Below are 14,920 nucleotides of genomic sequence, written 5' to 3'. Positions count from 1 at the left end.
TGTATTTATTTTAAATGTCTCTATTTGAACAATTTTCAGGATCCAATCAGAAAAGGACCTATAGCTTTCCCCAAAGATGGAAACATGTTTTTAAAAGTACAGCTGCCAATTCCCTCAGTTTTCCTCATTCACATTTGCGAGAAGCCCCATTCACCTCCTAATAAGGTGAGTAGTCTTTGAGCTAAGTGTATTGAAAATCTGTAACCCCAAAAGGCTATGTACTGCTGTTGTGTTGATGTCCCTAAGTGAGTTCAGTGCAAATAAAAACAAATAAAACCACTATATGGCCAAAAGTATAGCTATTGACCTGGCTGTGTGTATGAGGACATTAGCATTCTAAAACAGGAAAGAAATTTTACCAAATGTTTCTACTAAATAGGAAGAATGGCATTGTCAAGAATGCCATTGTATGCTGCAGCATTAGCATTCACTTTCAATGGAACCAGGAGTCCTAGACCAATCCATTGAAAACAGCCCATATTATTCCTCTTCCACCAAACTTTACCATCAACATTATGCATACAGACAAGTAGTCTTTTCCTGGTATCCGCTGAACTATCAGATGGTGTTAAATGTTGAAATCCACTGCACAGGACCCATTTCCAGTCCAATGGTGGTGAGCTCTACATGACTTCAGTCTAAATTTGGCATTGTGCATGGTAATTTTAGATTTGTGTGTTCCCTCGCCCCCTACTAGTAGAATAGATCTGTTGCTGACATTGCTTCCAGGAGCAGTATGGAACTCAGCAGTAGGTGTAATAACTGAGGACATGTCATTCTAGATGGATTGTCCTGGTACTTTTGGCAAGTAATTATTGTAGTGAACATTATGCAGGGCAATAGTAGATACAATAAAGATAATGGTATAGTCAATGTTGCTAATATTCCAGAAGCAGTCAGTACTACAGTTTGTAGTCATTTACTGTTTCAGTGAGCTCTGTTCAGAAGGCACTATGGTCTGTAAAAACTATTTGTGGAGTGTAGTGATCACTTGCATGTAAAAACATATCCATTGTACATGCACTTATATATTAGGCCTATTAAAGAAGAAGAGATACATATGCTTAACAGATATGTTGAACACCCTACCTAACGTTATGATTTCTTGAAAAATAATAAAGAACTCAATTACTAATGCCTGGGTGCCACTGCACGGTGCATTTTTGCTCAACTGCGAGAGCTAAATCTTATGGGTGGCAAAAGGTTCTGCATGCTATTATCGTAAATCAAAAATAAGTCTTATAATATATAAAAATATATTTCACGTGGTGTCATGTGGTGTAAGCAGTGGCGTAACTACCGGGGGACCAGGGGGTGCAATTAGGCCAGGGCCGGCACCCCCGCAGGGCCCCGGCAGTCACGCTCCCACTGCAGTGGCTGCAGCGCCGCATGGAAGAGGGTGGGGGGTGGGGCCCGGCTGCACAGCCCGCACCAGGGCCCGTCCCCACCTAGTTCAGTTTCTGGTTGTAAGTTGTTGCTGTCTTTGAGACACACCAAATTTCTGGACAGCGCACTCTTCGGATCACTGATGAAGTGCAGTGACACGAAACACGTCAGACCTCATGGCGCAGGGCTTAACAGTTTGTTAAAGATGTTTAAAATTTAATAAAATTAAAGTTTTTTACCAATGATTCGATGACCAAGCGATTCCTTGATGTGATCCGAAGAGTGCAATGTCCAGAAATTTGGTGTGTGCAGAATCTCGTTCCCCTTAGCGATGGACTCAGGGCGGCTGCACCTGGGTCACAACGAAGTCCGGGTGAGATAACATACCTTTTGTGATATAATTTCCATGCTGTCTTTGAGATGCTATTTGGTATGGTATAGTTTAAAAAAACACATCTACACTAAATTTGGTAGTTTGCACACGTTATTTAAAATGTTACTTTTACCATGAAGAGAACAATTAAATTTGCTTGTTAATAGTATAAACGGTACCAGGTATTAGTGGTATTGAGCATATTATTATACAATATATTTGAATGTTATTATTTTCTTTTCTCGTAAGGTGACTGGCCTTCATTTTCTACCTCTCACAAAGGGTCAGGTAGCAGTAATTTGGAGTGATAAACACATCAGATCCAGGTAACTATATGTTTTTAGTGATTTTTACTATATTTTTCTGAACCCTGTTATTTACTTAGTATTTTACTATTTCCTTATACTGTACATGCATGACAAACTTACATAATTATAGCATTGTGGTTGGGGTCAGGGATGAAATACAGTAATACACAGACCTAATATGTACAGATTTTCGTGTGTGCATTAAGTAGGGCGAGGGTAGCCAAGCATTTGTTGGGGAGCATGGGTCAACATGGTGACCCTGATTACAGTCTGGCAGTCTTGTTTCAAGGCCAATTAAGTCATTATTGTCCAAACAGTCCTACAATATCTGCTACTGTGTTTCCAAGCAAATACAACAATAAAGTAATATACTGACATTAGTGTACAACATTTGGTTAGCTTCCATTCTAGTTGTCTTTCTACTATAGTTCCAGGTTTATACACAATACTGAACATTTTATACTGCTGTGCAGCTGTTTTTTTTTTTCTATTGCTAAGCTTTCTTATCTAAATTACTTTGCTAATTAATACTGGCAAAATGCTCATTCACAGCCATAAAGGCAATAATAACATGTGGGGCAACATGGGCGACAAAACTCCCAAAAATACGGTGCCATTGCAAAGCATTGGAATGTGCATGCAAATACGCAATGTCTGTTGATACAAGCTGCTGTAAACCCTGGAGCTACTGTCACATTTGAGGTGGCAAAGGTTCAGCAACATAAATAACAAAGTAAATGTATGTACACAAAAAGTAAATCTTCAGTATGCTTAATGCCTTTTGTTTATTTTAGATGTCTGAAGACATTTGAAGTAGAATTTTCAGAGAATGGATCCACTTACAGTCGGATAAATAAAAAAGATACCATCTTTACCTTGTTTATATATAGTCCAGGTAACCATTATGAATACATTTTCAAAATAATAAACGGGATAGAGGGTGCATTTCTGTAATGACCCATAACATTATAGAAGATAATGATGCTCCTTACCAGAGTTTATGTACTTAAGTCAGACTCTTTTGCCTTCTAGACATTATTATTATTGATTATTATTGATAATAATAATAGCAACCAAAGAATTCATTACTATACAGTTTTGGTTCAATCCTCCAGGGAGAGATCAGTGTTTGGCACACACATATCGTTCATGCCAAATGGTTTTAACAACTAGTTTTTTTTTAGCATTTATTTTTCATAGTGATAAAACTGAAAAATTCTTGGCTAACTCATTTTCATTCTCGTGGTTCATTATATGGACAAGTTGCATATTTGGTGGAATTATCCATAAAAATCCCAATGACCTGTGTTAGTAATTTTTAATCTACCAGAGCTTCATGTGAAAGCCAGATATAAAACTTTCCTTTTTCAAGAAAATACAATAGATCAGGACTGTTTTTTTTTATTTAAAGGCATTTATATGAGAATTGGGGGCATATTTATGAAGCTGTAAAGAATATTGTAACTCCTTGAATTTTCAAGTTGTAATTAGGGATGGGCAAATTTTTTCGCCTTGTTTCGCTGCGGAAATGACGCCCATAGACATGTATGGCGTCGTGCGACAAAAAAGAAAGACGCTCATAAAAAAAAAAAATTCGCCCCCGACAAAATTTTATGGACACCCATAGACTTTAATGGGCATCTGCGACATTTCGCCGGTGGCAAATTTTTGGCGAAACAAAACAGGTCAAATTCGCCCATCCCTAGTCGTAATATTATTAGCTATGTGCGATTATTTGTTACTTTTGTTTTTCATGGTTTTCTTTATCATAAATCGTTTGTTTATTTTAGTACATGTTAGCCTTCTTTGTGTATCATATATCTAGTTTGAGTTTTCTTCTAGCTTGTTTTTTTCAAACCAAATTGAAGCAATCAAGGTGTTTCCAAGAAATGTAAAATGATGTCAACACAGTATGTTGTACATGAATTTAAGCTGCCATAATTTTACATGCAATTAACACTGCAATGTTTGCTTATCACATTTGCAACCTTATTTGCCAATGTGTTAGTTAATGCTTTTTATGTTTTGGTATATTATCTAGACTCTTTTATAACTGTTTACAACCTGTTTTATAACTGGTTTTTCAAAACAAAATTATAGCACTGGTTACTTTAGCACACTTATGTAGCAGGCATTTCAGAGGACAAGAGTGGATAGTTCATGTTTGTGTTCATGTATAATCACCATTAAGATGGTCTAATACTACTGTTTATATTAGAGTGATAAGTTTCCTATCATGATTATAACACTCATTAGATTAGTGCAAACATTTAGAACTCTTTATGATTTAATAACAGTTTTTAATTTTATTTCTATTTTCAGAAACTGCTATTGTGTCTGGCTCATACCGTGTTCGTACCATAAACTATTGGGACATTTTTGGACCATATAGTCTGCCTCAACAATACACTGAAAAAATGGATTGAGATAGCCTTTGACAGAGACAGAAACAAAATGATTTATACATTGAAGGAATTACTTGTCATTTAACTATTGCTCTTAGCTGGATATGGAAATTGACTTTTTTGAGGTTTTTATTTTACAAACATTAAAACAAGTTGTATGAAGAAAAATAAAATGTGGTGACTCATGGTGATAAGAAATTCAGCATGCAATACTCTGGGTTTAATACATCCCATATAATGGTGGGTAACAATGGGTACTATAGTGAAAATATTGTAACCTGAACTGGGCTTTCTTGGATTCATGTATCATAGTATCACTTCCAAACAGTTTGTAGAAGTGCATTTGCTTAGTTACTGCTGGAGGGGGTGATTTGTCAATCGCTTTTCGATATTGGTCTGTCTGCTGGATAAGTGGGTTATTTAATAGAACTTATGTATTATACCAAGGTGTATGTCTGGAAAAATGGATTGTCAAATATTCAGTTGGCTGTGGAAGGAAAGATATGTAAGTTAATTTTTCAATGTTTTCTTCCTTATTGGATGCTGTTCAAGCCAATCCACGTGGAAAATGTGGTGTCATTTATGCACTAGGGTTAGAGGGGGAGAATTTTTGGAAAGTCAACGATAAAGAATAATGTTCAGCCAGACCTGTCTCCTGATTCCTTAATTGTGTGTTTTTGGGGAGTTTGCTGAAGATGGGCCAAGCCTTTATGATATGAGATTGGTATTGAAAGGATGCCATTTGTGTTGTTGTGTGGAATGAGGGCCACCAAGGTAGTTGGTCCTAATTTGTTCGTAAGACCCAAACTGGGTTCAAGGGGTTGTCCTTGTTCATGTCTGCCATTTGGTGTACTATCTGTTTAGACAAAATATAATAATTATAGAAGCGATTGATTGAATTAAAAAATGAAAAAATTTTTGTTAGTTCCGTACTGGTTAGCATCGTCAATTTGTCAATAGTTACGTTTGTTATGTTTTGCATTGCCATGTTTGAAATAATGGGTGGTTTCTGCCAATTAGAAAGCTTTTGTTGCCTAGCCATGTGAGGTATATGGAATTGCATGAATAAGGGGTAACTTGTATAGTTTGAGTGAATGGAGAAGGTGATTGAAAGCGAGGCAAAATTTGGTTCAAGGCCACAGTGGTTTAAAAATCCCTGTAAAGAGCCAATCAAATGTATCCAAAAAGGGCTGCTTCATTGTGTTACAAAATATTAGGATAGTTAGCACCACTGCATACTTTCATCTGTTGGAGCTGGAATGTTCTAATTCTAGTACGCCTATTGTTCCAAATTAAATATCCTAGTATTTTAGTTAAACGACTATAGGTTGATTTATTATACTGTCCGAGCATTATTCTATGAATGTATTCATTAATGCATGTAAAAGCTCCTACATTAAAATGTCTTTCCATAGAGCAGACAATAAAAAGCAATACAATTCCAACTTACCTAATGTCTCTCTTCTCAAAAATCTGTAGGCAAGACCCCATGAAAATGAAATCATTTACCAGAAACATAACTGTTCATTTCATTTTACTAATCTGGCCCAATATTGTTTAGTAGCCAGAAAATATGTGTGATCACCTGTTTTATTCTTTCTGGACTTGTAAATGAAATGTTTAAATTATTCCATTGACTCACACAGCCTTCACAAATAAGTTAAAACATGTTGTAAAATAATGTATTTGTTGTGTTTTATTCAATAATACATTTGGTGTGTAATATTTTGAGCACAAGTAACATTGAGGGTTATTTATCAAAGGTTGAGTTTGTGAAGTTTTTTACCTCGAATAAACTCCAATGTTTGCTTGTTTATGAAAAAATCAGAATGTAAAAAAACTTAATTGAATGCAATCTGGAGGGGGGGGGAACTTGATTACCTTGAATTTATTAAATTTTCGAGCACAACACACCGTAAAAAAAACTTGTATGGGAAAACACAACTCAACCTTTAATAAATGACTCCTAAAATGTCATGAAAATATATTGTCTGTTTTTTAAAAGCCAAGGCAGTTTTCTTATTAAATTTTAATGGAATACAGTAATAAATATGAAAACAGTCATGTCTAAGGCAAATACAAAAACAGCATTCACAAACTGTTTGGTGATGTAATTTCTGTCACATTACTCATTGGAACTTGTGTATTATAATATATTATGCTCTCCCTCTTGTAAAATATGAGGATATTAGAAGTCACCTCTGCTTTAGGACTTGTGCTTATATATGGTTATAGAACTTCTTGGTGTCTATAATATCCATATATTTTACAATAGGGGGTACATTATTCACTATATAATTAAGCAGAGCTTAGTTACATCATCAACTAAAATCTTTGTCATGTGATTCACTTTTGTGTTATACGAAATAGTGTACCCCTAATTTAAAATATCCAGATATTAAAGTTTTGTGGTTATATGGGTATATTATGTGGGTGTATCATTCCTTGTGTAGATATTGATTATTCAGTGTGGTTTTACATTTGGGTAGAGAAATTTTACTTAAACGTATTTTAAAAGTTATTGTGTTCTACATTAACAGACTATAGAGCCAATAGTTTTGAAATGCCAAATAGCTCAACGATGAGAAAGCCTGTTCTGTGTTCATCAAGAAGATAAGATCCTTGTTTTCTTTCTTTTAACATGCTCCTAGAAAAAAAGCAATATTAAAAGGGTTAGTCCTTTTATACAGTTTACAGTGAATTAATATACAATAATTGAGAGGATCTGGTCTTATTCCGCCATTTCATGGTTGCAAACAAAAACCTAAAAACTTGGAATCTACAGTACTGGCACCCATGTTCATGTTTGTCAGTGCTATAGATTCTACTGAGTCTACTTAAAATTGAGCAAACATAAAAGTTGTAATTTACAAAGTGGAGGACAGTGTGCAAAGGGTAAAAAATGGGTGCAGTCTGCCATTTTTGTAGCATTTTCTTGTTTTGAGCCTTGATCAATTCTCAAAGGTCTCAGCGCTATGTTATGGAGCACATACAGTGCTTTCCACATTTGGCAGCAATGTATTTATGAGGGGAGTGGGGGAGAGGCAAATAGGCAACCCCCCCTGTCCCCTAACCATCCCCAAATTTGCAACTTATCTAGACATGCAATTTAGGGAGTGGCCCGAGATGCAGAACACATCTGCATGAGCATGAGTACCTTTATGAGCAGTGCTTAAAGCATTCATAATTTTGCTCTTGTGTTTGTAGATGAGCCTGCAGAAGTGATGTGTTATAATCCACAACTGTCAGTACCCGGGCCCTTTACACTGCAATACTGTTTCCATTCTTTGCAGGGAGTTCAGCCATTGTAGCCAATTAATAAACAGCCCAAAATCTTTATTTATTGAATTAGAAGTGTCTGCTTTGGACACATCCAACATCTTTAAGTTAATTAACTTGACCGGAGCATATTTATAATATAACCTTGAACTGCTTTCCACAGACCTCCATTTTGAAAAATGTCTAAAAGTCAATTACCTTGTATACATAATGAAATTATACACAGTAAACATGTTGAGTATTACATACCTGATTGTAGAACAGGCTGGAATTGCCCAGACAAGCACATTTCTTCCTGCTTTTGGCGAACAGTTCTCATTATAGCCTGTGAAAATCCACGTGGATTGCGGGAGAATATAATAGAATAGCCATCATTGCAAGTTCCATCTTCTTTAAGAGAGCGGCAGGCATATGTAACTGCATAGTTGTCATAATCTGTATCGATTACCCAGTAGTTATCACCTGTAGAAAAAAGTATTGGGTATAACAGACAGAGAAATGTTGGTATGGCTGGAGAGTGAACAAATACACAGTCAAAAACTATTTTTTAATTATGTGGTTGTTGTGCCACTCAACAATATTTAACAATGAATTAGTAATTATACTGTCTCTTTTAACAGTACTCTTCATTTTAAGTAGCATTAAAGGAGAACTAAAGATTAACTAACTAGGGGGGCAAAAATATTGTACATTATGTTATGAGCTTCTATACCAGCCCAAAGTAAGCACAGCCCTTAGCAGAAGAGCAGAAGACGATCTGTGGCTCCAAAGATGCTCCTGTAACTCCCTTTATTCTTTTCTGCTGATTCACTGCTCATGCTCTGTGCTGCTGTCAGTTACAGAGCTTAGGAACCAACTCACAAAATACTGAGTATAAGGGGCAGATTTATCAAGAGTCGAATAGTAAATTTGAATTAAATTGAAATTTCAAGTGTCAAAATTCACACATTCAAATTTTAATCCCCCTATTCAAATGTAATTTTGGATGTGAGATACCTTGACCATAGAAAGAGTCCTAATTCGAATATTTGCCACTTAAAACCTGCTGAGTTCATTTAAAAGTCAATGGCAGGGGTCGGTTGAGCCATTTGGAGATGTTAATAGCCTTCCTGACATTTGAGGTTTTTTCGGGAGAAAAGTTTGATTCTTACTAAACCAATAGGAATCGAATGTGATTTGAATTTTCAGGTTCAAACCATTCTATCAAATATTAGACATTCAATTTTTTCTTAAATAACTTCTCAGTCAAATTGTGAGTATATTCAAATTGAAAATTATGGATGCACCGAATCCAGGATTCGGTTCGGGATTCTGGCCGGATTTGGCCTTTTTCAGCAGGATTCGGATTCAGCTGAATCCTTCTGCCTAGCTGAACCGAATCCTAATTTGCGTATGCAAATTAGGGACGGGGAGGGAAATCGCATGATTTTTGTCACAAAACAAGGAAGTGAAAAAGGTTTCCCCTTCCCACCCCTAATTTGCATATGCAAATTAGGATGTGATTCTGAATTCACCGAATCTTTCGCAATGGATTCGGGGGTTCAGCGGAATCCAAAAGAGTGGATTCGGTGCATCCCTAAAAAAATTCAAATGAATTTGTAATTCAACCTTTGATAAATGGGCTTCTTACAGCAAAATCCAAGATGGGAAACTCCTGTGACATCTTCGAAGGCCTGGCTCATTAGTTTATGGAGATGCTGAACTTTAAGGCTGGTTATACAAAGAATGTTTTTTTTCCTAAGAAATAAATAAGATAGTTTGTCTTCTGTTAAAAGACAATAAATGTCTGTTGGAACCACTGGGGTGCCAATTTAGTAGGACCTCTCAGTAACAATAATTTTGCCAATACACCTCTTCTATAAAAAGTAAACCGCTCTGGGGTACTGTGCTGGAAAGTGCTTTTATTTTTCTTCTGCTCCCAGTGTTCTTTGCTTTAGTAGGGCAAATGCAAAGTATAACAATTCTTGGAAGTCAAGCATGTACTGCCCATGCACCTACCCCTAGCACATGTCAATAATACCTGCGAGACACCGTAGTCTCCAACAAAGTACAGGGATGATTCAACTTCCAGCTGCACTTGTCTGGAGCAAAAGATTAGCAATTTTAAAAACACACGGGGTTGCTTATTTTTAGGCACCCCATAATAACTATGTTTTCTAGTACCTTCATTTACAAAAAATAATAACGTATATAATTTATGACTGGTTGTAAGCTTTAAATGGAAATATAAATAAAATAACCAAAAATAAAAATGCTACCAACCTCCACTTGATAGATAGCTTGCCAGTCCTTGGTAAGTCATGTACATTTTGGCTGGGATGCTTGGGTCTGGAAATGTATACTGAGCTGCCATATCTGCACAAATAAGCCAGAATCTGACAAAGGATGGAAAAAAAACAGTTGTAATATATAGTTTTTAAATTCATCCAAATACCCAATTCTCACTAAAAAAATTTTACTGTCTGAACCCTGATATTTTTTGGCATACTCAGTTGTCGAATGCTTTTGAGGCACATGACGTTTAATGGCATAGATTCGGTGCAGCAGATTCAAAAGAATTTGTTATAATCCTGTACGCAGTAAAGTCCTGCTATGTAAAACAAAATTCACTGAAAAAAAGTGAAAAAAGCAGTGTAAAATAAATGGCGAATTTATCAAGCTGAGTTTTATTTTACGTTGTCTGAACGCCAGACCTATGTAAGTTCTGATGGAAGTTGCTCAAAGAAAAAGCATTTAAAAATGAAGACCATTTTTACATGGTGATGCCTGGTGAATTATTCTGCCATTTTTTACACCACATAATAAATATGGCCCTTATTTTTGAAAATGTGAATGGATCCTAACACCTTGTACAGTATTAGATCCTAGCATTTGTTTCCTTACCCAAAAAGTTTAACTCTTCCCTTCGATCTTGCAGTCATTGTACCATCTTCCTCTACTATATGATCAGCGGAAATATTGTCCTGCAGGAACAGTCCTTCTGGGTCTTTTTTTCCGATTGCATACCATTTCCCAGCATACTAGCAGAAGGAAGAAAACACGTTAATAGAATGTCCACCTATAAAAAAAATAGTATAGTAGAGCAATTAATTGCATTAACAAAAATGAATTTAGTACTTCACTTTTTATTTTTTCAGCAGTCATTTTCCAGAACACATATGGGCAAATATTGGTAATTCAGTATTCTCATCAGCTATTTACTTCCTGTGGTATACCTATAGAAGAGGCAGTTCTGCTATAGTTTTATAGAAATCCCGATCGATGCGTAGCCAGATTGGGACGGTCAAGGGTAGCCATTGTTTTTGAGTGGGGGGCACCATGAAGTTATGCCACTGCAATTGGTGAGTTTATTGTAGTAGTCATGAGGACATCTTTTAAATGATTAATGGGAGCTAAAAACACTTTTTATACAGTTTCTACTGAAAATTAGCTAATTCTTCCAGCCGCACCAACAAGAATAAACTCTGATACTGTTGACAGCCAGAAAACAGGGGGATGTTCTGTTTAATGACTGACACAGGAACCAATGGGATATTCTATAAATATGCCTACTTATTTCCTATAGGCTTCCACTCTAATTAGGAAACAAAAAGGCCCGTAGCCGTTCTTGCTGATATGGCTGGAAGAACTAGATAATTATGGAAATATAAAGAAAGAATAAGCAAAGAATACAAATAAACTATTAGGGGGCAGATTTATCAAGGGTTGAATTTAGAGTTCATGGGAGTTTTTTTAAACTCCCATAAACTCCCATGAACTCGAAAATCGACCAACTGCAATTTATTAAAAAATTTGAATTTTTCAAACTCATGTGAATGGGATTGACCTTCAAACTCGAATCAAATTTTTTCTTGGAAAAAACTCGATTTTCAGGAAGCTGCAAACAACTGCAAATTCATCCCAGGATGTCCCCCATAGGCTAAAACAGCAATTCAACAGGGTTAAGGTTGGTGAATAGTCTAATTTGACTTCTTAAAGGGCCAGTACATGATACATTTCAAAAAACTTTGAACATTTTTAAAAACTTGAATCAAATTTTAACTATTGCCTAGTCGGATTTCACTTGAAAATTAGAATTTCAAAATTCAAAGTTAGAATTTTCACTTGGACCCTTGATAAATCTACCTCCTAGTGTTATAAATTTTAGACCCCTTGTGCATGAAAAATATAGTCCATTCATAAAATTACATGGCAATGACTTTTTTGTTTGGTTTTTCTAAATATTATACAATATAAAGGTCTTACCCTTTTTAAATCAAGGTTTTCTTTTACTGGAATAGAATCCACCACACAGGACTGAGCATTGCATCGCTCATAAATTGTGAGTAGAACAACAAGGAGAAGATGAACAAAATACTTCATTCTGAAAAAATAAAAATTAGGATGGTACTAAGTAAAGAAAAAGGTGTCATTAGGGCTGCTTACAAAGTGCTACATGGTGCTACATCGTACCAGTGCATGTGCCCATAGCGAATGATTTGCAGGTTACTGCCAATTATAAAAATACTGCCAATTATAAAATGAAAGCAAGGATCAGTGTGGTTGCTATGGACAACTGAACTGGTGCAATTCAGTACCTATATTATTAAACATTCCTATAAATATATGGCTGTTCAAGTAAATTCTTACAAAGTTTATGTTTGTAAATATTTATTTTAATAAAAACATTGATTAACAGACAAAACTGTGGCTGTTTTTTGGCTACTTTGACCATCGAATTGGCTACTTCGACCTTTGACTACGACTTTGACTACGAATCTAACGATTCAAACTAAAAACCATTAGACTATTCGACCATTCGATAGTCGAAGTACTGTCTCTTAAAAAAAAAACTTCGACCAAGTACTTCACCACCTAAAACCTACCGAACATCAATGTTAGCATATGGGGAAGGTCCCCATAGGCTTCCTAACAATTTTCTGATCGAAGGAAAATCGTTCGATCGATGGATTAAAATCCTTCGAATCGTTTGATTGTAGGAAATGTGGTAAATCCTTCGATATTCGTAGTCGAAAGATTTTACTTCGACGGTCGAATATCGAGGGTTAATTAACCCTTGATATTCGACCCTAAGTAAATGTGCCCCTTATAGTGGGTGTATTTAATATTTACATTATTTGTAATAGACTTTATTCTCCAAATTACAGAAAGAGCCCTTTACCGGGAAACCCCAGGTCCCGAGCATTCTCGATAACAGGTCCCATACTTGTATATTTTTCTGTAAAAAGGCATTAAAGGACTTGCTGTAGCTCAATATGTGCAAGTAACAATTTCAATGTATATATATAGTTTCTAGTAAAAGCTGTCACATAGCTAGCCTCATTGCAGGCATTATTCAAATTCATTATTTACTAATAGTCATGTTTGTATATCATTTGCAAAGAAAGAATATTCTATGAAAACACCAGCAAATCACAGTTTGCTGTATCGCACCTAAGATTCTGTTCTGTGGAACGACACTGAGAATCAAATTTTGAATGAGAACTATTTTTGTGGAATGAGTTACAACAAAGGAATTGCATCAAGAATGCTTACATTGGTACAGTAAATTGAGTGGTGCTACTGTTTGGTGATACTGTGGAAAAAGAGCCAGATTAAAGGATCCTAGTGATTTTGCAGTATTAACCAGATTGCTTTTCTAACTTGCAGTAGACTGACCAATGAATTAATCATTGGCTACTGATTAATTTACTATGTACATTTATATTATCTATATAATCTATATTTTATTAGGGTTTTATATAAATTATACTGTTATACTGTTATACTATTATAATATTTTAAAATACATTATGTAGCATTATATATTTCAATATACTTTATATAAATAGATGTACATTTAAAATTTTATTTTGAGTAGGGAATTTTAAGTATCCTCTTTTATAAAAGGCTGCTACATAAAAAAAAATCTTTAGACTTAAAATAGGTTTCCTGCATAATTAGTTAATTAATTATAATTTAGCATTAAAAAATGCTTCTAGGAAGTAGATTAATTATATATAATTCTTTCTTGTATGATGCCTGGAGCTTTCTGGCTCAGCAAACCTGAATTTCTGATACATTAATTACACATATGGGATCTATTATCTAGAAACCATTGTCCAAAAAGCTCAGGAAACTTGCAGCAACCCATTATCATAATGTAAAATATTTTTGTAATATTTTATTGATCTGATTTTAATCTATAAATCCCTTTTTGATGGCAGCACAGTATAATGGTAGCACAGTATAAATCCATGTAACTTGCAAAACTGTGTTGTTCTTCAATAAACCTAAGTAGACTTAGGCATGGAGCTACTTATGGAAATACCGCCTTATCTTGAATATCACACACATTCTGTATATACTGTACACTGTATTTTCAAGTATTTTTGAATAACAGGATACTATGCTAGAATTACATTAAATCGTGTCCACACAGTGGTGTAACCATATGTTTCTGGGTCTCCATTGCAAAAATATTCCTGTTTTGCATATATACAATGACACCATACACCTATTAGAACCCAAAGATCCACTCACTTGTCTCTGCTGTGCCCACCTCAGTAGTGTGTAACACTTGCCTAAACTGCTGCACAAACTGTGGCATTCTTAAAAATAAAATTCTAAAGAAACTAATGAACAATAATAAACTGATACCATCTACATATGAATAAAACAGACTAAACTAACATACACTTACATTAAAACGACAGAGTAGACTTACCTGACGTTGTATAAATTGAAATATTAGAAATCCTTTATTAGACTTGTGCCTATATCTTCAGAGCAGTTTATTATTTCTGCCTTTAAATAAGAAATCCAGAGACAACCCGGAGGGCTATTTTGGTCAGTGGAACTAAGTAAGATGCTTAAAGTCTGCTAATCCATTATCTTTAATCCGGGTTAATCCTTCTCTCTCGTGTTTTCTTCCAATTATGAAAGAAAACACAGCTCTGCTAATGGAAGGGAAGAGACCATTCTTAGAGATAACCAACCAGCTGCATGTGTCTTCCACTTGTTTATAAATTAAAATTGCTCACTTTGTGCTTGTCTCTGAGCTATCCTCATCTGTCACTCCTTATCTGTCAACTGGAATATGAATAGGAGAGGACCTGAATAGAAAGATGAGTAATAAAAAGCAGCACTAACAATACATTTGTACCTTTATAGAGCATTTGGTTTTAAAA

At 35.3% G+C, this 14,920-nt stretch overlaps 2 protein-coding genes across 2 annotated transcripts in view; one reads left to right on the top strand and one right to left on the bottom strand.

The window, feature by feature from the left end:
- Positions 1–6,153, top strand: part of idua.L (alpha-L-iduronidase L homeolog) — a 70,329-nt gene extending 64,176 nt beyond the window's left edge. The window contains 4 exon segments of the mRNA NM_001093562.1: positions 40–165; positions 2,009–2,085; positions 2,862–2,962; positions 4,390–6,153. Of these exon segments, the coding sequence (NP_001087031.1) occupies positions 40–165; positions 2,009–2,085; positions 2,862–2,962; positions 4,390–4,493 (408 nt within the window). The 3' untranslated portion in view covers positions 4,494–6,153.
- rbp4l.L (retinol binding protein 4, like L homeolog) lies at positions 6,146–14,491 on the bottom strand. Its single transcript, NM_001094276.1, has 6 exons — positions 14,458–14,491; positions 11,997–12,114; positions 10,635–10,771; positions 10,014–10,126; positions 8,001–8,213; positions 6,146–7,119 (listed from the first exon to the last, which is right to left on the bottom strand). Exons 2-6 carry the CDS (start codon positions 12,111–12,113, stop codon positions 7,109–7,111), a joined length of 591 nt encoding a protein of 196 aa, NP_001087745.1. The 5' UTR covers position 12,114; positions 14,458–14,491; the 3' UTR covers positions 6,146–7,108.
- Between the last annotated feature and the right edge of the window lie 429 nt (positions 14,492–14,920).

The sequence above is a fragment of the Xenopus laevis genome, chromosome 1L, assembly GCF_017654675.1.
Source record: "Xenopus laevis strain J_2021 chromosome 1L, Xenopus_laevis_v10.1, whole genome shotgun sequence".
NCBI classification, from domain to species: Eukaryota; Metazoa; Chordata; class Amphibia; order Anura; family Pipidae; genus Xenopus; species Xenopus laevis.
The sequence above is the reverse complement of the archived record's forward strand: the minus strand, read 5'-3'. Positions and strand labels throughout refer to the sequence as shown.

Excerpts from the sequence above, each read along its gene's own strand:
- rbp4l.L (NM_001094276.1), bottom strand. The coding sequence starts at position 12,113 with ATGAAGTATTTTGTTCATCTTCTCCTTGTTGTTCTACTCACAATTTAT. Across the intron at positions 10,772-11,996 it reads AAAACCTTGATTTAAAAAGG|TATGCTGGGAAATGGTATGC; the intron begins GTAAGACCTTTA and ends TCCTTCTGCTAG. Across the intron at positions 10,127-10,634 it reads GGAAGAGTTAAACTTTTTGG|ATTCTGGCTTATTTGTGCAG; the intron begins GTAAGGAAACAA and ends ATCCTTTGTCAG.